The sequence below is a fragment of the Mustelus asterias genome, chromosome 17, assembly GCF_964213995.1.
Source record: "Mustelus asterias chromosome 17, sMusAst1.hap1.1, whole genome shotgun sequence".
Taxonomy (NCBI): domain Eukaryota; kingdom Metazoa; phylum Chordata; class Chondrichthyes; order Carcharhiniformes; family Triakidae; genus Mustelus; species Mustelus asterias.
In genome coordinates this window covers 52,840,045-52,866,168 of record NC_135817.1, presented here as the reverse complement: position 1 = coordinate 52,866,168, position 26,124 = coordinate 52,840,045, and the positions used below count along the sequence as shown (strand labels likewise).

At 44.8% G+C, this 26,124-nt stretch overlaps 1 protein-coding gene across 1 annotated transcript in view; it reads right to left on the bottom strand.

The window, feature by feature from the left end:
* LOC144506481 (immunoglobulin superfamily member 3-like) overlaps nt 1-25,829 on the bottom strand; it is a 48,239-nt gene extending 22,410 nt beyond the window's left edge. Inside the window, exons 1-5 of the mRNA XM_078232660.1 lie at nt 25,644-25,829; nt 13,349-13,726; nt 10,025-10,432; nt 4,252-4,632; nt 1,768-2,172 (exon numbers count right to left, since the gene is read on the bottom strand). Coding sequence (XP_078088786.1) covers nt 1,768-2,172; nt 4,252-4,632; nt 10,025-10,432; nt 13,349-13,726; nt 25,644-25,719 — 1,648 coding nt within the window. The 5' untranslated portion in view covers nt 25,720-25,829. The remainder of the gene's footprint in view (nt 1-1,767; nt 2,173-4,251; nt 4,633-10,024; nt 10,433-13,348; nt 13,727-25,643) is intronic.
* Nucleotides 25,830-26,124: the final 295 nt, after the last annotated feature.

The window sequence follows — 26,124 nt, the reverse complement described above, 5'->3', positions numbered from 1 at the left end:
ATGGAAAGGGTCCTTAGGGATGGGATTTACGACCATTTAGAAAGATGCGGATTAATCCGAGATAGTCAGCACGGATTCGTGAAGGGCAAGTCGTGCCTCACAAATTTGATAGAATTTTTTGAGGAGGTAACTAAGTGTGTTGATGAAGGTAGGGCAGTTGATGTCATATACATGGATTTTAGTAAGGCGTTTGATAAGGTCCCCCATGGTCGGCTTATGATGAAAGTGAGGAGGTGTGGGATAGAGGGAAAGTTGGCCGATTGGATAGGCAACTGGCTGTCTGACCGAAGACAGAGGGTGGTGGTCGATGGAAAATTTTCGGATTGGAGGCAGGTTGCTAGCGGTGTGCCGCAGGGATCAGTGCTTGGTCCTCTGCTCTTTGTGATTTTTATTAATGACTTAGAGGAGGGGGCTGAAGGGTGGATCAGTAAATTTGCTGATGACACCAAGATTGGTGGAGTAGTGGATGAGGTGGAGGGCTGTTGTAGGCTGCAAAGAGACATAGATAGGATGCAAAGCTGGGCTGAAAAATGGCAAATGGAGTTTAACCCTGATAAATGTGAGGTGATTCATTTTGGTAGGACAAATTTAAATGTGGATTACAGGGTCAAAGGTAGGGTTCTGAAGACTGTGGAGGAACAGAGAGATCTTGGGGTCCATATCCACAGATCTCTAAAGGTTGCCACTCAAGTGGATAGAGCTGTGAAGAAGGCCTGTAGTGTGTTAGCTTTTATTAACAGGGGGTTGGAGTTTAAGAGCCGTGGGGTTATGCTGCAACTGTACAGGACCTTGGTGAGACCACATTTGGAATATTGTGTGCAGTTCTGGTCACCTCACTATAGGAAGGATGTGGAAGCGCTGGAAGGAGTGCAGAGGAGATTTACCAGGATGCTGCCTGGTTTGGAGGGTAGGTCATATGAGGAAAGGTTGAGGGAGCTAGGGCTATTCTCTCTGGAGCGGAGGAGGCTGAGGGGAGACTTAATAGAGGTGTATAAAATGATGAAGGGGATAGATAGAGTGAACGTTCAAAGACTATTTCCTCGGGTGGATGGAGCTATTACAAGGGGGCATAACTATAGGGTTCGTGGTGGGAGATACAGGACGGATATCAGAGGTAGGTTCTTTACGCAGAGAGTGGTTGGGGTGTGGAATGGACTGCCTGCAGTGATAGTGGAGTCAGACACTTTAGAAACATTTAAGCGGTTATTGGATAGGCACATGGAGCACACCAGGATGATAGGGAGTGGGATAGCTTGATCTTGGTTTCAGATAAAGCTCGGCACAACATCGTGGGCCGAAGGGCCTGTTCTGTGCTGTACTGTTCTATGTTCTATGTTCTATGTTAGTCATCCAGAGCACAAAAGGCCACCCCGTGGTCTTTAGGCATTTTTTCACTGACGTGTGGGATAATGAGAGACGCATTCACACCTCCCGAAGATTTTCATGCACCACTTCAGCAGTTAGTCACAATCCACCTACCCATTCGATCAATTGAGAATGATGCAAGGGGCAAAATGACCCAGAGGAGAGTTTATTTTTTATGAGAAATTTATTAATGGAAAAGCAAACAAAAAAATGGGTTCATTTTCTGCCCATAATCCACTTTAAGTTGACAGTAAAATGCACCAAAATTAGTGAAGCTAATGAAAGGTTCACTTGTGTCTGTGTATGAGAACCATCCTATTAAAAACGCAATCTATGTCCAATTGAGAAACCTGAAATTGCTTAAATCGAGGTTTCGTAGATATTCAACACTGAATTGCTTACCAAGGGGTTTGATAGTCACTGCCTTATTGTCGCTGACATATTCTCCAATTAGCCGCCAGTTTCCATTAGATTCTGCTCCCCATTCCATCACTTTGCAAGTGTACGTTCCTTGATCTGAAGTCAGGGCATTATAAATACCCAACGTGAAGGAATCCGACTTCACTCTTGCCATTCTTACATCGCTGTTAATGACACGCCCCTGGTAAGGTGGATAAGTAACCTGGATACCATCTCGGTCCATTCCAATGATATCACTGTTTTGTTTCTGTTCATTTATAAACTGCCAGGTAATAGAGAGCTGACCATAGCCCGCAGTTTCGGAATGAATATCGCAGGAAAACTGAAGATGATCACCTTCCAAAACCTCAGCACTATTACTGTCGATTATCACTTTAAGGTTGGCTTCTGTGAAATGACAAGAAATTACTATATTGTGAGAAATATATGGGGGCCTTGAATGTTTGGCAGAGAGAAAGTTCTGTGTTTAATCAAGCATGCTACTGACATAACAACAAAGGTTTGTGAACATCAGCAGAGCAATAGCAACTTCCATTTCTATAATATATTTAACACGGCAAAAGGAGCATCTCAAAAGAAGACAGGCAGAGAGGTTTATGGAGGAAATTCCAGAGCTAGCTGAAAGCAAGGCTTCAATAGTGGAGCAATTAAAATCAGGAATTCACAACAGGCTCGAATTGGAGAAGCACAGGGATCTCAGAGGTTTGTTGGGCTGGAGAGGTTACACAGATAGGGAAGGGGCAAGACCATGGGAGCCATAACGTCCTGGCTCTTCAGCGTTGGATTTGGGGGATACCCTAAAGATCTGCTGGGGATTCCCTCTCTGAAGTTCCAGGAATTGTACAGAAGTGCTAACTTCCCCTGGCCAATTTTAGTTGGGCTGGGAACCATGTGACTTAAGAAGGCTCTGTCACTGTTACACTAATAGCTACTCCGAAAGAGTTAGAAGAAATAGAAGCACTTCTAACATCAGCATAACTGAAGACCCAGACCAGTCCCACATGGGACTCACCCCACTTTCCACAGGGGATTCCCCCACAGTATTCCTCATCCTGACTTCCCTCGCCAGTCCGGGATTGCCTACTGTGCCCTGACCGGAACCCCGACCCGTTTCCACCCCCCTCCCCACTAACAGCCCCCACCCCCCACCTGAGCTGACCTGATCTGACCCCAGCCCAATCCAACCTAGCTGGATAACTCCCTCCCACCCCCAGAGCTGACTGTCTGACCCAAACCCAACTGGCTGGAATTCCCTCCACTGACCTGACCCCCCCCCCCCCCCCATCCTGACCCAGCTGGACACCCCCACTACCTGACCTGACCATCCCGCCAACCTGACCCAAACCAGCTGGACCCCCCCTCCCCCTACCCGACCTGACCTAAACCAACTGGAGCCAGAAAGGTCGGGCGAGACGGACACTGAGAAATCTAGCAGAGGTGAGTGGATATGGAGTGGCTGGTTGCTATTCTGAGGAAGTTATGGCCCATGGAGGAATTTAAAACAAGGATAGATATTTAAAATTGCAGTGTTGTCAATTGTTGAGCCAAGTGTAGGGTGACGGGTGAATGAGGTATTATCATAGAAGGGTTCCAGTGCAGAAGGTGGACATTCAACCTTTCATGTCTGCGCCAGCTCTCTGCTAGTCCCACACCATCATCCTTTCCGTCATGGGCTGCGTTGATTCAAATCCCTTTTGAAAGCCATAATTGAATCTGCACACTGCCCAGATCCTAACCACTTTCCATGTTAAGGTTGCTGCTACTACAGTGACCCCTGCCTCTTAACCCCTCCACCAATGGGAATAGCTGCATCCTATACCTACTTTGTCTAGACACCTGGGTGATTGAAAATCCAGCCAATTGCCGATGTACATTAGGATAGGAATTGGTCATGGGCAGCGACAGAAGTGCTGGTGAATCTTTCAGTCTGTTTTAGGTTCAGCCTGCTTTTTTTCTTTCCTACTGGCTTTAATGGACAATATAAATCAGGCCAAATGTACACCTGGTCGCCATTTTGTTCCTCTGCCCAAGATCTATCCCATTGTGTCCGAGATTTCCACAGTTCATGCAGGAGCTGACCAGATAACCTGTCAGAACCAAAATGCAAAACTGCTCCTAATATCTTAATCACTATCAAGGGCACAGTGATTAGCACTGCTGCCTCACAGCGCCAGGGACATGGGTTCGATTCCTGGCTTGAGTCACTGTCTGTGCGGAGTCTGCACATTCTCCCAGTGTCTGCATAGGTTTCCTCCGGGTGCTCCGGTTTCCTCCCACAGTCCAAAAGATGTGCTGGTTAGGTGCATTGGCCATGCTAAGTTCTCCCTCAGTGTACCCGAACAGGCACCGGAATGTGGCGACTAAGGGATTTTCACAGTAACTTCAATGCAGTGTTAATGTAAGCCTACTTGTGACACTAATAAGAACAAACTTTAAAAGAATAAAGTCAATTTGAATGTTTCTTACGTGGGCGCTGAACAGTGACCGTCACCTCCTTGGATTCGTTGGTAGAGAATGCTGTGGACGAAATTTTCACACTCTCGCCCACCTGACAGTGATATGTACCGTCATCCTCCACTTGAACCTGATACATTTTCAGCACATAGTCTCTCTCGGTTTTCTTACTGACCATGACCTTTCCCTGGCTCTCTCTCATTTTATATCCGCTGTGAAAGGCTGGTACTGCATTTGGTTCAATGCGAACTATCTCATTTCTGTTCAAGAACCAGGCAACAGAGAAGAAGCGTTCCGCAAAATTCTGAGCTTCAACCGTGCAGCTTATTTCCAGCGAGCCTCCGACAGTAACGTTGACTGCAGTGGCTTTAATCAGCGCAAGAAACACATTACCTGCATTGAAACAAAATGAATATTATTACTGTGCCAGTCAGTATATGGGATTAAATCAAATGCCAAGTGAGAAAATTTGCTAAAATGTTAACCTGATGGAAGACAACTATTTCAATGCCAACTATGATGTAGTGTAGAAAAAACAGGGCGGTGTACAAATTAAATAGAAATGTGGCCCGTCCTGCAATGGAATGGCTCCTGCTCTGCCAAAGACTGCAAGAAACTACAAAGGGTCGTGAATGAAGCCCAATCCATCACGCAATCTCTGTCTACACTTCCTGCTGCCTCGGAAAAGCAGCCAGCATAATTAAGGACCCCACGCACACCAGGCATACTCTCTTCTACCTTTTCCATCGGGAAAAAAATACAAAAGTCTGAGGTCACGTTCCAACCAACTCAAGAACAACTTCTTCCCTGCTGCCATCAGATTTTTGAATGGACCTATCTCGCACTAAGTTATGACTGCAACACTACATTTTGCACTCTTTCTTTTCCTTCTCTATGAACGGTATGCTTTGTCTGTACAGTGCGCAAGAAACAATACTTTTCACTGTATGTTAATACATGTGACAATAATAAATCAAATCAATTTGCTTTAGTGACAAGAATGTACTAAAGTTGGCACAGTGATTAGCACTGCTTCCACACAGCACTAGGGACCCGGGTTCAATGCCCGGCTTGGGTCACTGTCTGTGTGGAGTTTGCACATTCTCTCCGTGTTTGTGTGGGTTTCCTCCGGGTGCTCCGGTTTCCTCCCAGAGTCTGAAAGATGTGCTGGTTAGGTGCATTGACCATGCTAAATTCTCCTTCAGTGTACCCGAACAGGCGCTGGAATGTGGCGACTAGGGGAATTTCGCAGTAACTTCATTGCAGTGTGAATGTAAGCCTACTTGTGACTAATAAATAAATAAACTTTATAAACTAAAGTCCTGATAACCCAAGGAGGTGCTCCTTACTCACTCTGCTTCCTGTTTGAAACACGAGCTGTGAAATTGCACAAAGTTGCTGGTCCGTTACTAAATTATAATGAATTCAAATCGTATTTCCTACTTGACTAGAGGTCCCGAGGGCACAGAGCAGCGTACTCTCATGACTGAAGAGGGAGAGTGGAATGTGGAGGGAGATTAACAGAACAAAATGGGATGGAAGTAAATGGATGTAAAACTCAAAACATTAGAAATTTCTGTCATGCCTCCTTATCAAAATTCAGAGACTGTCACCAGCTTGGTATTGGCAGTTTTCCAAAGCGAGTCAACAAGTTTAATTAGTACACTTGCCTTTAAGTGGTGTACCCTGGACCATAAAGGTTACTTTTAAATTGTAACACGCTCTCTCTGGTGTAAACTGGAGAGGGCCATTGAAGCTGAAATTGATCACATCAGCAATTGAAGTCTGCTGAAGGTTAAGAGCAGTGATTCACTCTGTGCATTAACATAATACTGCTGCTCATCAAAAGGTCAGTGATTCAAACTTCAACAAAAGAGCTTCAGTTTATATATCTCAGACTGTTTTCACTATAATTAACCTGTCTGGTGCATTATTATCTGTTATGATCTCCTGTCACCACCACTAATAGTCAGAGTCGTTCCAAACCATTCAATGCTTGTCATGCAAAGTTTAACTGAGACCGGGGTAAAATAGGAAAGTTTAAAAATCTAACTGTTTATGGTACCTGCAATTTGTCCCCAAAAGATCACACAATATAACTGCACACATGTAAATCCTTATTTATAGCCATTTTTTTTGCTGTATTTGAATAATCGGAAGCTAAAGTTTGATTTGGTTCAATTGAATTGTGGAATCTGAATGTGCTCAGCTCTTTGACCTCACTCAGGGTTTTATTCCAGATAAAAGGTACTATTTGATCCATTTGCTAATGCCTAAGACCCAGTGTCTACGGTTCTCAATTGGTTCAATCTGAAAAATAGGTACATGTTGAGTGGAACTTGTAGAATGTTTATTCATGTATATATTGCCAAAACCTGCACACAGGAAGTGTTGGTCGCGTGGGAGTTCTCACCAGTGTGGCTACAGACATGGCGTGCAAAAGTTGCTGAAGATCTTATAGCAAACCATTTAAGCTGTAGCCTGCCGAGAGAGGGTCTGCCCTTGCCAGCACAGAGAATGTTCACCAGATGCACCAGAACCATGTTCTCTGTTGCCAAGGCCCTGTTGCAACCCAAAGTGGAAACAAATGTGAGTGAAGCCTCATGAAATGGTGACAAAGAGGGGAAAGATACTCTCACTGTAATACCCGCAGACTCTGCACTCTGGAGCCGGGCCAGACAGTCAGAATGCAAACCACATGCGGCTATGACAAACTGGCAGTAGTCCACAACGATGGCCCCCAACCAAACAGTTACGTGGACACCTCAGATAGTGCCCTGCATGTCAGGAACCGGTAGTACCATAACCAGCACCGCCAACTGCCACAGAGGTTGAGCCACCGAGTCCACGATCTGCGTTCCCTGCACCGGTGGAGATGGAGCCCCTTCCCACTTCTGCCACTGTGCATACCCCAGGCACACCTGCTGCCTTGTGGACAATAACCCGGGTGCATCCCAAACACAGCTAACTGGTGTAATTATACGCTTGGAAAGCTGAGCAGACCAAACCCAAGCTCAAGGACTTTGTACTGACTTAAGTGTATATATGTGCTGTTTTCTTCCAGGGGGTGGGACACACTTGGCTTTGCACCAGGTTTTGTGGCCTAAGCTCATGCTCCGTACAATTTAAATATTCAATAGTTTGTTGATGTATTCAACATTGATCTTTACATGCGGGTAATAGATTGTCCCCACTAAATGGGGAAGATGTAGAATGTGTATTCATATATGTATTGCCATGACCTGTACACAGGAAGTGACGTGTTGGCCTCTTTTTAGGAACATGGGAGTTCTCACCAGTGTGGCTCCAGGCATGGTGTGTAAGAGCTGCTGAAGCTCTTATGGTGAACTGTTTAAGTTGTAGTTCATTGTTATCATTCCTAAACATCCCAGCAACTTTACAGAACTGATTGAAATGTGGACTGCAGAACTGTTACACAGGTTCTGCAGTATCGAGATCAGTGAAGCTCTTTCCCAAAACTGCCTGTAGTTTATCCCAGTGCCTTTCAAACTGGATTAAATAATCCATTCAACCCTGGAATACCATGCTTTTCTGACTACAGTCTGGACATCCATGAGAGAAGCATCCCTGTCCTTGGACGTGGAGGTTTCATGGTAGATCTGTCTGGGGAAAAGTGTCCAAAAGATTTAACAAACAGGTTTACTGAACAGTAATGACACACTGCTCCTTGTTACCATTGAGTGTTAACTTTTACGCTATGCTTGATTTTATCTGTTCATGGAGTGTCTCCCTGTCATCTCCTGACACCTTCAAATGGATCACACAAAACCAGCTCAAAAATAGCTTTTAGAAATATGGCTGGACCATCTCAAACTCAGCAAAAGGTTGCCAATCAACCAAAATATAGATAAACAAATCCAAAGGATGTTTGTATGTAGGGGGTGGCACGGTGGCACAGTGGTTATCACTGCTGCCTCACAGCACCAGGAACCCGGGTTCAATTCCCAGCTTGGGTCACTGTCTGTGTGGAGTTTGCACATTCTCTCCGTGTCCGAGTGGGTTTCCTCCGGGTGCTCCGGTTTCCTCCCACGTTCTGAAAGATGTGCTGGTTAGGTGCATTGACCCGAACAGGTGCTGGAGTGTGGCGACTAGGGGAATTTCACAATGACTTCATTGCAGTGTTAATGTAAGCCATACTTGTGACTAATAAATAAACTTTAACTTATTTGAATTGAACGCCTTTTCACTGCTGTTATGACAAGAGGTGCAGAATAGGCAGGTGGATTTTTCAGATTGGGTGAATCCCGCAGGAGGAATCACCCACAGCCCGTGCTGATCCCTGGTTTTCTCTGATCAGCCTCATTTAAATAATTCAGACAAATTTCCAGTGAATTTCCATCTGCTTCAGGGGTCCAGCCTCCGAGCCCAGTGAGGAAAGCCCTACTTTCCTTCGAGGGGCCGAAGAAAAAATAAACCTGTTTCCCCTGCCCCGCCCCCTCCAATTTTTACAGTTGCTGGGCAGAGGATATAATCAATTACCCAGACCTCTCGGGAGAATTTACGTTTTCAGTCTCCCACCCCTCTCCATTATTCACGCGACCACCTTGCTTTATTTACTTTGTTAATGACAAAAAAAAACCTTTTACCACAATTAACAAGCTCTTTGAATAGGCAAAGCCGTGGGGGCGGCACGTGGCACAGTGTTAGCACTGCTGCCTCACAGCTCCAGGGACCTGGGTTCAATTCCAGCCTCAGGTCACTGTGTGTACATTCTCCCCATGTCTGCGTGGGGTTCCTCCGGGTGCTCTGGTTTCCTCCCACAGTCCAAAGATGTGCGGGTTAGGTGGATTGGCCATGATAAATTGCCCCTTAGTGTCGGGGGAATTAACAGAGTAAATACATGGTGTCATGGGGATAGGGCCTGGGTGGGATTGTTGTCAGTGCAGACTCAATGGGCCGAATGGCCTCCTTCTGCACTATAGGGATGCTATGATTCTATGTTTGAATGGACATATTCAGTATCTGCTGGTTAATCATATTGGAAATAGGAGCAGACCACGGAGAGGCGGGAGAATAATTCACAGCCCGAATTTACATCCTCCCTGCCTGTCCCTGAGGTACCCAAACCGAAAGATCAGCTTACATTCTAAAAACTATCCAGGTTGTGAGTGTCAAAACGAGCTTCAACATTGCGACGATACACCGGTGACCAGAATGTTCCAAATCTGCCACACACACCTCGGGACTGTGGTGTCCACTGCACTGCAGTGTATATTCTCTCCCAGATGGAACCAGCAGCTGCCATGTGGCCTCAGCTAAAGTTCGGGGCATTTTCTGTGCTTTAACAGTTCTTCCAGGTACTGTCAACCTATGAAGGAACTTGCTACCTTGAAAAGCCCACAAAAGCAAGGGGGCTAATCCTTCAAGTTGCTGCAGGACTTCAATCCTGTAGCAGCACTCGAGTTCTTGGATTGCCGAGCTGCCTGTAATCAGAGGCATGTCCAAGGGCAGAAGTTCACCTCCATAATACTGATGGGGCTGACCTCAAGCAAAGTTTTGTTCTCACGTGACCTGAACAAACTTCGACCTGATTGTAGAATCTTTACCCGAGGGCCTATATTTCCTTTTCTAAATCTTGCTGTAGTGTATGGAGAGTAAAAAGAGTGAATTTCCAGCTAAAGAGTCTTTTTCAACATCACCGCAAACTGCTGAAATGCATCTTACAAATTCAGTCGCATGCTGCACATGATTTTCTCACCACAATGCGTGAAGCAGACACATTGTGAAACTGTAGCTGTATAAATTTTGTGCTTATGAGTCTTACCTATGCTTTTAACATTCACCGTGGTCCTTTCAGTACGTTTATTAGTCAGGTCATGCCAGGATTTGTCCAAGTCTTGAATCCACTCAGTGCCTTCACAATAAAACTCTCCCTGGTCTGACATCTGCAGTTTGGAGATGGAGAGTTTGAATGAAGTCACTCCAATCCTATCCAGTCGAACATCTCCTGATGCCTGTCTCTGCTTATATGACTCTCCTGGGCGTAGGATGAAATCTCTTGATAGAGAGATCACCTCGAGACTCTGATTCCCCTTCTGTAGGTACCATATGACAGCCACATGCGTGTGCTGTGATGTTTGCTTGGATACTTCACAGATCAATTCCAAGGAGTCACCTTCAACTTTATCCAGGGTCTGGGGTGCCGATATTACACTAAGCGTGTCGGGAATGACTGTAAGAACATATGTTTTGAGCATGTTTTTCAGGATACACAATGGATAATCATACTTTGTATACAAGAATGCAATATTTCCATAATTTTAAAGGTACCTCAACTCATCACATATCAGGCCTTCAGCGCTTTCATAATATGACATTGTGAATAACACCATGGAAAAATAAAACTCTGAAGGGGCAATCCTACCAAAATAATTCTAAGCCCAGACCAGACGGGAAAACGGGAAAGTTTCAGATTCATTTTTTTAGCGAGGCCACAAGTCCAATCTTATTCATTCTATGCAAAAACAAGTCCTCAATCTCATTTCTCCCTGTAAGGCAGGGGGGGGTGGCAGGGTCTAAATCACCAGAAAGCCAGCAGATAGCAGCAAAGGGCACAATTATGCGTGTGCAGGTCTCAGCCTCTGCTGCTATAGCTGGCCTCCATGGCCTGGTAGCCCCACCCCCCCCTCTACTGTGGGGGCCCCGTGGCCGTTCGTGACCCCCCTCCGCTGGAATGATTGCTCCCCTTGCCCGGTGGGCAGTGCCACAGTGCCAGGCTGGTACTGCCCAAGGAGCACCTCCCCTTCTCCCCGATCTCCCGGGGGTGGGGGCCTCAATGGCCTCCAGTTCTATCGGCGAGGCGATCACGTCTGGTCCCCATTGGTGGGGTCTAGACGTCACGCGCGCCGTAGAGAAACTCTCCCGGCAAGGCCACACAGGCAAGTGAGCCCGGACGATACTGTCCCCGGCTCGTTAATTCCATTTAAAAGATATTAAAATTGAACTTAAATGATTTGTTCAGCCTTGCACCCATTTCCCGGATATCCAGTGCCAGTAAGATCGCGAGAGGTGAGAAATCGGGCATGAACCTGATTTCTCAGCTCTCTCATGGCTCACCCCACTCATTGACTGGCGGGGCACAATGACCCTCAAGACTCCATGGGACCAGTTGCTATGGTGAATTACAGTCTCTCCCTCTATTATTTTGACTTGTGCTTAAATCCATTTGAGATAGAGGTGGTTACACTGTATCTTAATATATTAACATACCCTACCTCTTGGGCATTTCCAATGGCTCAAGGGATTCAAATCTAATGTTGTAATGTATATACCTGACCATCCATAGTCACAAATGTCCTCAGCAACCTTTGGCTAGAATGGGAGTAGCCAGGATGGGATTCTCATTTTTTTCCTTCTTTCATGGGATGTGGGCAGTGCTGGCTAGGCCTGCATTTATTGCCCATCCCCAATTGCCCCCGAGAAGATGGTGGTGAGCTGCTATCCTGAGACCTATCGAGCGACCCTTGTTGCAAAGTGTATGGATGCGGGTAAGAATTAGCTTGTGCTTAAGGACATCTGAAGTTTGTGTAGTCTGCCAGTATCTGCTGAGCCAACTGATTCACTAATGATCTTTAGGGAAGGAAACCTGACTTTCTGAAATGATCCTGCCTATATGTGACCCTAGTCCCACACCAATGGGACTCTCTTAAATGCCATTTAAACCGCGAGAATGGTGCCAGGGATGAAAGACTTCACAGACGGGGGGAGACTGGAGAAACAGATTTCTCTCCTTAGATCAGCATAGATTAAAGAGAGATTTGATGGAATTATTCAAAGCCTTGAAGGTATTTGATAGGCTAAGGAGAAACTATTCCCAGAGGCAGAAGATCAGTTACCAGAGGACAGAGAAGTTGGGTAATTGGCAATAAGAACCAGAGGTGACATGAATAAGCTTTTTTAAAAATTGGAACAAGTTGTTATGTTCTGGAATTTACTGCTTGGAAGGTGGTGGAAGCAGATTCAATTATAACTTTCTAACGGGAATTGGAGAAACACTTCAGAGCGGCACGGTGGCACAGTGTTAGCACTGCTGTCGCACAGCTCCAGGGACCTGGGTTCGATTCCCAGCTTGGGTCACTGTCTGTGTGGAGTTTGCACATTCTCCCCGTGTCTGCATGGGTTTCTTCCAACAGTCCAAAGATGTGCGGGTTAGGTGCATTGGCCATTCTCCCGGGATGCGTAGGTTAGAGGGATTAGTGGGGTAAATAGGTGGGATTGTTGTCGGTGCAGACTCAATGAGCCAAATGGCCTCCTTCTACACTGTAGGGTTTCTATGATACTTGATAAGTAGCAAATTACAGGGCTCTGAGGAAAGAGCAGAGGATGGGTCTAATTGGATAACTCTTTAAAGAGCCTGGAGTCAAATGGCCTTCTTTTGTATTGTATCATTCTCTGATTCTACAAACTGAGCCTCGTGATCTCTGGAGCTCAGTACAACAATTTGATTATTACAAATAACTTGGAACACAGCAGAAGCAGCCAATTCAACCCCTCGAGCCTACTCCGCCATTTAATCAGATCATGGCTGATCTCTTCAAACAACGATATGCTTTTGTATTACACAATACATCTGATCTGGTTGATAGTGAATGTGTTCCCCATTCTATTCACTCTTCCCAGCAGATCACAAAGACATTTGCCTACCTATAAATAAGCAAATTGCATGTGCAGGAAATGTATTTGATGCATTAAGTCATGTTTAATTGGATTTTAAAATAAACAAATCAGTATGTTTAACAATAGTGTGTTTCTACATGTTGGTAAATTTTGTAATGTGATCTGTGAGCTCATCAGGACTTAATATTTGTGCCCTGATCTATAATTAGATTTCATAATGTTCCATTATGTTCAAAAAAGGTATACAGTTGTGCATTTATTTGTGCATGATAAGATTCACAATGATGTGTTGAAATTTGGATAGGATTGCTGGTACCTTTTTGCTGCATTTTAAATAAATTGCAATTGCACACAGTCGCCTGTTCAATTGGGTGCAAGCGTCTTTCTGCGTACTTTCAATAAGAATGATGGTCAGGTATATTAAAGCCCAGAAAACAGAAACAGAACAGGTGAGAATGTTTGAATAACCCACCTGTTAAGTTCATCATGGCATGGTAGGACCCCCAGTAATAGCTATCCGTGTTGGGGGTGAAGCACTCATATTTCCCTTCATCTGTTTTCTGCAGCTTTGTGATGTGTAACAGCGCCGAGTCTGCTTTAACCCTCTCTATGTAGATCTCATTATTCTGCACCCTCTTTCCATACACGGCATAAGAGAAATCCGAATTAACCGTGCTGATAATCTGGATTTTGAGTGTAGGCTCAGACTGTCGAAAGACGGACCACTCGAAGTTCTGTTCTGAAGACCCCTGGTAGCCACTCACATCACACTGAATTGTTGTGTGACTCCCCTCAGCCCGGACTAGGGGTCCTTTTGGTAACTTCACTTCTCTCTGAGCAGCACACGAATCTATAATCAAGATAGAAAGACAAAAAAATATTTCAACTCATTTTTCTCGGAGTGAAAATAAAACATTCCGAAAGAACAAGTCTGAATTTTATCCCAAATAACAGGAAACGTTTAAACCTCGTATTCAGTTTGAGATGGAACGCAGAAAGAAAGATGCACGCCCTAAATGGCTCACAGAGTTCTCTGGTGAAATTACCAATGCGGACAATTGTTTTACAGCTGGTCACTAAACATTTGCTTCATGTGCAATAATGTTGCTGAACAAATCCAAAAAAAAAAGCAACCTTAAGCTAGAGTGAATGAATAATGGTTTTCAATGGAACGTGATTGAACTAGAGATGATGTGAAGGAACATTTTTAATGCAATAGTGTTTGGACTGCACTGCCTGAGTGGGAGCCGATTACAGAGTACAGTGATCTTCAAATGGAACCTGGATAAATCAGCTAAATGGCTTCCTTCTGTCAGTAACATTCCATGAATCTATTTGTGTGTTATTTCAGCAAAAGTTTTAGCTTATTTATTTCATAACACAAGGATCAGAATTTTAAGTATAAAATTTGGGCACAAACCCAACCCTCAGAATCGCACAAGTGGACATGGGGCATGTGTCCTGATGTCATTGTGTCCTTGGGCCTTATTTTGGGCACGAGTCAGAAGCGCGTCCGTCGACAATCAAGAAACCAACTTAAATTAATTAAAGCACAATTGACTGGGATTTTATATTGCCCACCTATATTTACATTGATTACTAGGCAGCCTTTAGGTTTCAGCTGAAACCTCAATTCAGGGCGGGATAATCGGTCAGGGCTCAAATAAAAATTTAAGTTAAGTTTATTATTTGTTAGTCACAAGTCAGCTTACATTAACACTGCAATGAAGTAATTGTGAAAATCCTCCAGTAGCCACACTCCGGTGCCTGTACGTTACACTGAGGGAGCATTTAGCATGGCAAATGCACCTAATCAGTACATCTTTCAGACTGTGGGAGGAAACCGGAGCACCCGGGTGGAAGCCCACGCAGACACGGGGGGAAATGTGCAAACTCAACACAGACAGTGAGCAAAGCCGGGAATTGAACCCAGGTCCCTGGCGCTGTGAGGTAGTAGTGCTAACCACTGTGCCACCTGAAGTCTACGTATGATTGTGGCCTGGACACTGGTGGCACCGTTCTTCCACTGATTTGTTTCTGCAGTCCACAGCACTTGTACCCCTGAAAGAGCACATTAGAACCAACAGCCCACACATTCCCTTTTCTTGGTGCCTGCCCTCTTCCTGCCCTCCCAGGCAGCATTCAGCCTTTCACACAGCATATTTCACACTACATGACCAATAATTTGCCATCCAGCTTAATATCATGTTAACAATGCCATATCAAGCGGGTGTGGTTTCACATCCACCTGCACCGACTTCAGGCCTGCCCTCAATGTAAAATTCAGGCTGAGATAATTGTTAAAATAGTTGAGACAAAAATTTGGCACAAATGCATTAATTAATAGGCAGAAAATAGCACACGAGAACCTGAAGGTTTCTCATCATCAGGTGACATGGAGGAAAGCTTGTGTTGTGGTTAGACAACTGGCCTATAGATACAGGGGCTAAATTGGATAGCCCTGAAATCGGTGTGCATGGATCATGATGTGCAAGTTCAATGTAGTGCAGACTATATGTAAACCTTTGTATATAACCTGATGGATATTCATAAAGACACCAGCAAATTGAAGACATCAACAAAGCCTGATGGTTAAAAGGGCATCAGGCTAAGGATTGTGGGAGCAGCAAAGAACAGGATGCACAGTTATGGAATAAACATGGGAATTGATTGGACAGTGGCTGGTGTAACATCTTGAACTGACAGTGATTGAACACAGATTCGTGTGTTGTGTTGCTGAGAGAATTATGACCCTCTGACGGGGGCACAACTCTGTATTCATGACCAAAAAGACAGTGGTTGATTCCTGTCTGCCCTTGGAGTATCTGACTGGAAGCATGACCAGTACCAGCAGGATCTCTTTAAGAAGGGCAGACATAGAGACATCAACAACAGTAACACGGGATTAACCACTGTAGAAGCAGTGCCATTATACTCATTACAAACAATGTGGGCTTAGGAAGCAAATGGACGTTTTTGAGAATTCACACTTTCATTAAGTGTCTGGTCTCCTTGTAGATGGTTCAGAACCTCAGGCCGTCTTCCACGGCAGATGCACCATGGACCAGGATGTCATCCATGTGACATGTCACAGCTTTGAGGTCCTGTGTAACGGTAAGTAATTTCAGGTGCCGAGGTTATACCAAACGGTAAACAATTAGAGCAAAAATCTGTTGAATGAAGGTCATTTGTAATTTCAATTTTTCACTGAACGGCACCTGCCAAGAGTTGCTAGTGGTATCAAATTTTGTGAACCTTGTACTGTTGGACAGCTTCATCAAGCTGACATCCACTGAGGACATTGAGTGCATTTCTCTCACTACGATCTTAAGCTGAGCCGAGTCCACACAAATGCAAAGGGATCCATTAGGTTTCGGAACGAGAATTATTCGGGAGCAACACTCTTTAGGCTTAGTGACCAGAGAGAGGTGACTCCCACCCTGATCAACTCTTCCAGCTGTAGTTAGATCTATTTCATCATTGGATATAGCATCATTCTGGGTGGGAAACAGAACAGGTTTAGCACCTTTTTGCAAAGTAATGCTATATTTAGTCTTAAGTCTTCCCAGGTCAGTAAATAGTATCGGAAAGTCCTTTCTGAACTCAGACCTATGTCCATGCTGATTGACTTCCTCCACCTTTATGATTGAGGTCTACACAGACTTTTTGACTTAGAAGAGATTATTCCTGATTCTATGAAACATATAATGTTTCCAGTACCTGTTTGCCCCTGTACTGGAGCACTGCTGCAACATTTGCTTGACTTGTAATTTGATGCCTCCTCAACTGTATAACTGGGTTTATGTCAGCTTCAGGCAGTGTGTTAATAACCATGGCTCTTTGTCTGATAAGACCATTACATACGCTCTGATATCCAGTTTAAATCTGGCAATTTGTCCATTGACATAAACATCTGCATTCTAGAATGTGTTCTTGGGGGTCACTGATCTCAGAATCTAGACTCATAAACTACAGTGCAGACAGAGACCATTCGGCCCATCAAGTCTGCACTGACCCTAATCCCACCTAGGCCCCATTCCCGTAATCCTTCATATTGACCTGACACTAGGGTTAATTTAGTATGGCCAATCATCCAAACCCGCACATCTTTGAACTGTGGGAGGAAACCGCAGCACTCAGAGGAAAACCACGCAGACATTGGGAGAACGTGTAAATTCCACACATACAGTGCCCAAGGCTGAAATTGAACCCGGATCCCTGGCACTGTGAGGCAGCAATGCTAACCACTGTGCCATCGTGCCGTCAATCAGGAAACATTTTTGTCCCTCTTGTTGAACTTCCCCGACCTCATTAATAGCCTTGTGGATGAAGATTTTTTCCTTAACATCTGTAAAGTTAGCAACTTTACTTCAGCATATTGTCCCAAAACGTTTGTTTGTTCCTTTTGCAGAGTAAACATTCTGCAGTGCTTGCAGGACACCGTGCCTATGAGTCTGGCATCACAGCGCTGGCATGGTTTGATGTCTTGTCATTTCCCTCCAAACTCTTCCTTCTTTCACATTCCTGGACTTAATAATCAATATAGTCACTGGTTTCCTGAGGCAAGGTTTCTCTTCACCTCTCAGTATTGTCCTGTTCTATTTAACTCACCAGCTGTACTGTTGGGACAACATGGAGTAAAAATTTGATGGGCATCCATACAAGACTTACTTGGTGCCAGAAAGTCTGTTGTCAAGGGTCATGGAGGAGATTGGCTCCAATTTGGCACAGGGCTTTGCACAAGAGCTTGGAGCAATGGCCAATTCTGTGGCACCAGTACCCCCTCTGCCTTTGGCAACATCCCTCAACCAACACCGGGGTCTGTCTGACCGACCCTGACACAACCAGGTAAGTGGAGTCCAGGGGCCAGTGTACTTTATCCTCTTCCTCCAGATGCAACTCCAGCAATGGCCACATCCCCCAGTGGCACTGCTGAGCTGCCAACTCTCCAATTGGTACAGCAGCTATTTGGGGCAGGACCCCATCTTTAATAGGCTATATATGATAAATATACACACACAATTTCCTTTTAAAATTACTTTTGCACTGTGGCACAGTGGTTAACACAGCTGCCTCAGTGCTAGATACCTGGGTTCGATTCTGGCCTGTGTGAAGTCTGCACGTTCTCCCTGCATCTGTGGGGGTTTCCTCTGGGTGCTCCGGTTTCCTCCCACAGTCCAAAGACATGCAGGTTAAATGGATTGGCCATGCTAAATTGCCCCTTAGTGTCCAAAGATGTCAGGGGGCTTAGTGGAGCAAATGCGTGAGGTTACGGGAATAGTACAAGGGTGAGCCTGGGTAAGATACTTTGTACCTTACAAAAAGTAAGAGTCGGTGCAGATTCGATGGGCCAAATGGCCTCCTTCTGCACTGTAGGGATTCTATGATATCTATGATTCATACAACGATCTGGGATATTTACTGCAGGGTTGACAACATTATGGTTTGTAACTGCTGGGCTCCCAGGGATCATGTCAGAACAAGGGTCGAGGGTGTTGCCATGGTAAATTCACAAACAAATGGAACAGGTGGTGCTAAACATACAAGAAATGGTTCAAAGATATTAAACACAAACTTCCTCCTTTTCTGGCCATCAATGGAATTCATTTATTACAATTCTTCTTTATATACTGATCTATATTCCCAGTGAACATTTTGTGGAGTGCAAAGTCCTGGCCCACAATGTAGTGTTTGCTGGCCAATGCCTCAGTTTTCACTGCAGCACAAGCAGAAGCCACCGAACGTCTGCGTGCCACAGTGAAAGCTCAGACTGAGGTGGTGCAAGCCCAGCTTGGTGCCAGGCAGGTTTGGACTGCGGCCATCATGGCTGCGGATGCCAGTAATCAAAGGGGCTGGCAGGCTCTGACAGCCGTCTGTCCTCTTATTGCTGAGGAAGCAGCCCAGAGGAGCGGCAACGGCTCCATGGAGCAGGAATCTGCTGTCCATTCTCAAGTTGACACCACCCAGCACTGTCACTATGCCAGTCCCTTTGGAACATCTTGTTATCCAGCCAGCCCAGGCAGCCGCCACACATACACCCGAGGCTGAGCCTCCCACACCCCAAGTTGCTCGGGGTCATCCTGCATGAACCATCCGCTGAGAGTCAGCAGTTTTACACCAGCCACACTGCAGCCACTAGAGCAGCACTGTGTAGGAGCACAAAGTCAGGCAAAGGCCCCCACAAGACAAACACAAGAATGCACAAGGGTGCATGGTTGAATTTTGTCTAGATTATTTGATGCTTTGTTGGATAAAGTCTGCATGGAATGATTGTTTTGTTGTTTCTTACAGGATTGGTGCCAAGAGGAATGTGTAGCTCTGTCAAGATGGATAGTAAAATGGAGAACCATGAAGAACAGGGAATCTGGGGGTTTATTTATGGGAACTGAAGTCAAATGAAACACTCACAGGCAGCCCATCTTGAATTTGAACATACCGGCTGCCTTCTTCCTTTCCCCTTCTCCTCCACCACTTCCTCTCGAGGTTCTCGCTGAACCTTGGTAGGAAGGACTCCAACATCACGATGGTCAGGTGTTGGAGGATATAACGGAGCACCAGGAATTGGAGTACCCACTCTGGCTCCTCCAGAGAGATTGAGTCATCAGAACCATTGCTAGTTCTTCATGGCAGCTTGGTTCTCATTTTGCGAGTGGGCCATATGAGGCCGAGTTGCAGACAGTAGTCATTAGCCTGGTGTTGGGCCGATAGCATTCAACACAGAGCAGCCCCCCTCTGGTTTGTCATGCTGGCTGACACATTGCTGGAACAGCCAAATGGTGAATGAACCATGGCTTCCAGGAGTGCATGCACTCACAAGCATGGGGTTCTGGGTGTGGCCACACGACAACTTCACATTTAGCGGTAGGTAATCTTTACTGTTTCCACCCAACTCAGCATTGCAATACACTGCCACAAAGCAAGGACAGTATCCAGGAAACCACTTGCTACACCTCCTGCCTCTCTGTATTCACAGAGGACACCATCCTCTCCTGGCCTCCAGAACCTCCATCACTTCTCTGATGCAGTGATAGATGTCGAATTTGGAGATGTTAGCTAGATATCGCCTGTTCCAGCCTGGAAGGATCCAGTCACGTAGAAATTAAGGGCCAGGGCATTGACCTTGCCCTGTGTTTAGGCTACAGATCTGGCTCCGAGAGGTAGCAGAGTTCTGTGACCTTCTCCTTTATGAATCACTACCACTGAACACTCACTCAGCTCCTGGTTTAGGTATGGGAGGACCTGCCGGAAAACCTCAAGTGGTTTTTCTGCTGAGAACTCATCTTTCCTTTGGAGAAAATGGTGTACTTAGAACTCTCACAGTCACAAGCAGCATCTTCCCCACATAACCTACAATTTGTTCATGATCTTTTTAAAAGAATGCTGGTGGTGGAGTCCCTCACATTACTCACAGCTTCAGCTGTGTGCGTTTAAGAAAAAGGCATCAACTAGAGCGGTGACACCCAAAATAGCAGGTCTGCCTCAGTGGTAGACATTGACTGACGCCTGATCTGCCCACTCTGCAAACTTTAAACATTTTTTTTTACTCCATTAGAATCCCTACAGTGCAGGAGGTCGTCATTTGGCCCATTGAGCCTGCACCAACAACAACCCTACCCAGGCCCTATCCCCGTAGCCCCACATATTTACCCTACTAATCCCCTTGACATTAATTGGCAATTTAGTCAATCAACCTAACCCACACATCTTTGGACTATGAGAGGAAACCGGAGCAACTGGAGGAATCCCACGCAGACACGGGGAAAACGTGCAAAATCCACACAGATAGTGGTCCGAAGCTGGAATTGAACCTGGGTCTCTAGTTCAATGAGGCAGCAGTGCTAACCACTGTGCCACCCATTCTTAAAGTTACAAAGCCAATGCTCAGAGTGGACTGGTCAGATTCAAATACATTCCTTGCTTGCTCCAAAAGCCAAATTGAAAATCCAATTGAATCCAATTCAAGATCCCCATTGGAGAGACAAACAAGATTCAAGCTTACAAGGTAAGGGATTGCACCCCACCTTGGGCTTGATTTTAGCCAACAGGCCCCCCACTCTGCATCCTTCCAACCAATGCATGTAATGGCTGAACACCTTCACCAAGAAGGCATTCAGTGTGGGTTACACCAAGAGCTGACACCACAATGTTACACAACCAGCACCAAGAGCACAGAATTTTTTCAGCTACAAGAGCTTACAAAATCTGAAAGGACCATTTCTGTTTAAATCAGAATGAGATAATTCATGACTTTATTGTGCGGAGGAGGCTGTTGAAACAGGGAGAGCTTATTGAAAGAGCAGATTGGTTGATGTGACAGTTATGGTTGGGGAAGGAAGTGGCAGTAGAGGAATAAATACTTCATTCATTTGCATTTTGTCATGTGCTCTCTTTCCGATTAAAGTCAGAAAATTCTGAAATGCGTGTAGTGAACAGGCACAGCTGAAAACATATAAAGGCAAAAATAGTGATGTATATCCCTACTTTATGAGTAGACAGTAAATAAACTGGCATCAACACTACCATTCCAACAACAAATACTGTAATATAGTCCCAGAGGCCTTTTTGTTTTCATTTAGACCTGATTTTTCCCCACTTACATCCTACATACTAAATTTTAAACTACATAATAAATATTAAGTACAGATCATTGCCTTAATAGAGTTAAATTCAACTTTGAATTGATTACACTTAGATTGACTTCCCTGGGTGGGCATGCATGGACTTGATTTTGTAATATAGTACTTCTCTCAATTATTCTACTAATCCAAGGTAGGGGTGAGATCATTTGAACACAGGAGAGGTTCGATATTTGATCTGATTTTAAAGTGCCGCTCATTTATTCTACACCCCATGCTGCCAATCATTAGCTTGACAAGTCCATTTAACAACTCCAGTTGTTTAATATGCATTCAAGGGATGCGGGTGTCACTGACTGGGCCAACATTTATTGCCCATCCCTAATTGCCCTTGAACTGAATGATTTGATAGGCCATTTTAGAGGGCATTTAAGAGTCAACCACATTGCTGTGGGTTTGGAGTCTCATGTGAGGCCAGACTGGGTAACGACGCTAGTGAACCAGATGGATTTATGACAATCAACAATGGTCTCCTGGTCATCGTTAGACTTTTAATTCCAGATTTTTATTGTATTGAAATTTCACCATCTGTCGTGGTGGGAATCAGTTACGCTGGGTCTCTGGATTACTAGTCCAGTGATAATACCACGGTGGCTTAGTGGTACAGTCACTGGACTAATTATCTAAAGACCCAGATTTGAATCACACCACAGCAGATGAGGAAAATTGAATTCAATAAAAAAAATCTGTAATTGAAATCATTGATGATTGTCATTAGAAAAATTAGAAGTGAAAGTGTCAGTTGCAGGGGAAGTTGTGTCTATTGAGAGTTCCTGGGGATTATAGGCTATATCCTTAAGAATTGATAGGCACAGAGGGAGGCCATTCGGCCGATTGTATCTGCACCCACTCTCCAAATGAACAATTCACTTTGTGCCATTATCCCACTTTTTCCCATAACCCTGCACATTGTTCCTTTTCAAATAACAGTCTAACTCCCCTCTGAATGCTTCAATTGAACCTGCCTCCACCACACTTTCAGGCAGTGCATTCCAAACCTTAACCACTCACTGTGTCAAAAAGATCAGTCTTCCTGTCACTTTGGCTCCTTTTGCCAATTACTTTAAAGCTGTGCCCTCCATTCTTGATCCTTTCATTAGTGGGAACCATTTCCCTTGTCCAGACCCCTCGTGATTTTGAATGCCTTATTGAAGCTCCCCTCAGCCTTCTCTTCTCGAAGGAAAACAGCCCTAGCTTCTCCAATCTATCTTTGTAACTGAAGTTCCTCATCCTTGGAACCATTCTCGTGAATCTTTTCTGCACTCTCTCCTACGCCTTTGAATCTCTCCTAAAGTGTGGCAGGCAGAATGGGACACAATGCTCCAGCTGAGGCTGAACAAGCCCTGATCTACAACCTGCGCCTCAGCCATGAGCAAGCTGGCCATCCCCACCATGACTATTCTGCTGGCAGGCTGTCATCAAATTTGTCAGCACCTCCATGACCCCAGCCTTCTCACGTTCTTCAGCTTCATTTGGCCTCCCCTGCTCCCTCCCAGTCTCCCCATAACAATTAGGGCTCCTTTCGTACAATTGAACCATAGAATCTTTACAGTGCAGAAGGACCATTGAGTCTGCACCACCTCTCCAAAAGAGCTTCGCAGGAGCATTACATAAAACAATGAAATATCAGGTCAGCTGATCAAAAGCTTAGAGAAAAGGTAGGTTTTAAGGAGTGTCTTAAAGGAAGAATGCAAGGTAGAGACACAGAGGTGTAGGGAGGGAATTCCAGAGCTTGGGGCCTGGGCAATAGTCACCAATGGTGGAGCAAGTATAGCTAGAAATGCACAAGAGGCTGAACTGCAGGCATCTTGGAGGGTTGTGGGACTGGAAGGGATTATGGAAATGGAGCGAGGCAAGACCATTGAGGGATATTAACATCCATCCTTTGATTGACTGGGTGCCAATGGAGGTCAGCGAGTGCAAAACTGGACTTGCTGCGAGACAGCTAAGATTTAGTTGACCTCAAGTTTACAGAAGGTAGAATGTGGAAGACCTGTCAGGAGTGTTGGAATAGTCAAGTCTAAAGGCGATGAAGGCAGGAATGAGGGTTTCAGCAGATAAGCTTAGACAGAGGTGAAGTCAGGCTGTCTTACGGAGGTGGAAGCTGGTAGTCTTAGAGATGGCACAAATATGAGGTCAGAAGGTCATCTCCGGATCAAATGTGACATCAGGATCAGGAACAGACTGGCTTAATCTGAGACTGTTACTCGAGAGAGGGATGGAGTCAGTAGGTAGGAAACAGGAATGAACAGCACTATATAAATACAAGCATTCTTTCTTAAACCAGAGATCTTATCTCAATCTAGAAATGGTTCCCCATATGGTAATTTTGTTCATGATATGTGGGAACTTCCTGTCAGTTTTGGTCGGACAACAGCACAAAGAATAATTGTCCGTTTTGTCATCCGATGTGCAACGTTATTCAAACAAGACAGTTAATAATTGCAGTGTCAAATTCACTGCCAGTTCAATGAGGCCTAATCCATACATAATTACTGAAAGGTCAATACTGAATATGTATAATATGTCTGCACCTAACAAGTGTGACTTGTAACCTGAAGATGTATTATACCTATTCAGCATTGCCTTTTATTTCAACAGGTTTAGTTCCAGATTTCAGGAATTGGCCATTCTCACTCAGACAGTTATAGGGTTATTTTCCTAGGTCTGGGCACAGTGAACATGGGAACAAATCAGGTATGTCGAGAATAGAGTACAAGGGAACCTGTCTGATTTCTATTCTTGCAGAATACAGACATACCAAAGCTGAGAATGGGATTTCTAATTGTACTGCTAACAAAAGGTCCTCAAATGTTAATTCTGGTTTCCTCTTTACAAATACTGCTTAACCCATTGAGTGTTTTGCAGAATTTGCTGTTTTTATTTACAAATCGCACACATTTGGTAATGTCGCCATTGTGCAGGAGGGTCACCGCCATCCATTGCACAGATTATGGAACGCGAAATGTCTCTGGACTGCAATGTGATAGTCCAAATGATCTTTTCCAATGCTTCAGAGAGAAGCACTCTCACCTGAATCAAAGGTAAAGACTTCCAATCCCACGGAAGAGATCTGAACATGCAATCTGAGCTGTCACCTCAGTGCCCTACTGAGGGAGAAACATTGAAACTAGAAGCAGGAGTCGGCCATTCAGCCCTTTAAGACTGCTCCGCCATTCATTATGATCACGGCTGATCATCGAATTCAATATCCTGATCCCCCCCCCCCCATATCCCTTGATCCCTTTACAACCCCCTACCCCCCCCCCCACCCCAGCCCCCACCCTAACCAGAGCTATATCTAATTAATTCTTTAAATCACACAACGTTTTGTCCTCAACTACTTTCTATGGTAGTGAACTCCACACATTCACCACTCTCCGGGTAAAGAAATTTCTCCTAACCTCAGTCCTAAAAGGTTTACTCAACTATGACCCCTACTTCTGGTCTTCCCCACCATCGGAAACATTCTTTCTGAATCTACCCTGTCTAACCCTGTTAAAATTTTATAAGTTTCTATAAGTTCCCCTCTTACTCTTCTAAACTCCAATTAATGTAATCCTAACCGACTTAATCTCTCCTCATATGATAGACCTGCCATCCCTGGTAACCCTTCGCCGCTCTCCCTCTAAAGCAAGGACACCCTTCCTCAGAGTGCTGCAATGTAGAGGGTGTGGTTTTTTTCAAATAGACTCTGCCCTCTCAGGTGGATGGCCGAAGAAGGGAGTTCTTCCCATTGTCCTGACTCATTCTTATGTCGCAATCGTGTTCACTGAAACTGATTACTAGTCAATATCATGCTACCGCTTGTGGAATCTTGCTATGTACATTCTACACCTCATTCAATGTGAAGCACATTGGAGTCTTGAGATCAAGAACAATGCTATATAATTGCAAATCTTTCTTTTCTGAAGTATTAAACAATGATCAGGACAGGAAGCTTTCACCTTTATTGCGCTCGTTCACAACTGCGGTTAAGTTAATCATTTCTAGTTGAGCAATTGAGAGACGGGGAGCGGCTTTTACAGCCAGCAATTCTGGAACAGATTTAAGAGTCAGGTGTGACATTTTGTAACAGGGAAATTGATAGCATCGAGTCCATATAGCAACAAAACAAAACTGATTACTCACCAAATGAAAGAATCAATGACAATACAAGCAACACTCCAATCTTCGGAGACTTCTCTTTAAAACTGGGCTGCTCCATCGCATTGCAAGCTCAGACAGCAATTTGACCAGAACACAGGATAAAAGCAAATTACTGCCGATGCTGGAATCTGAAACCAAAAGAGAAAACGCTGGAAAATCTCAGCAGGTCTGGCAGCATCTGTAAGGACAGAAAAGAACTGATATTTCGAGTCCAGATGACCCTTTGTCAAAGTTATTTTGACCAGAACACAGCTGTAGACGAGCTTTATCAAGTCAGCTAACTGGGAAACACAAACCGCAGCCTTCAGCAGAATTGCGATCAAAATGGTTCAAACCACCAACAGTAGCAGAAGTGGTTTAGGTTCACTCTTAACATTTGCAATGGTCTGACATTGGGAGAAATCAGCCGGGGCACAGAAACTTCATGCAACGTGCCGAATATAGAGCATGTAAATTCACATAG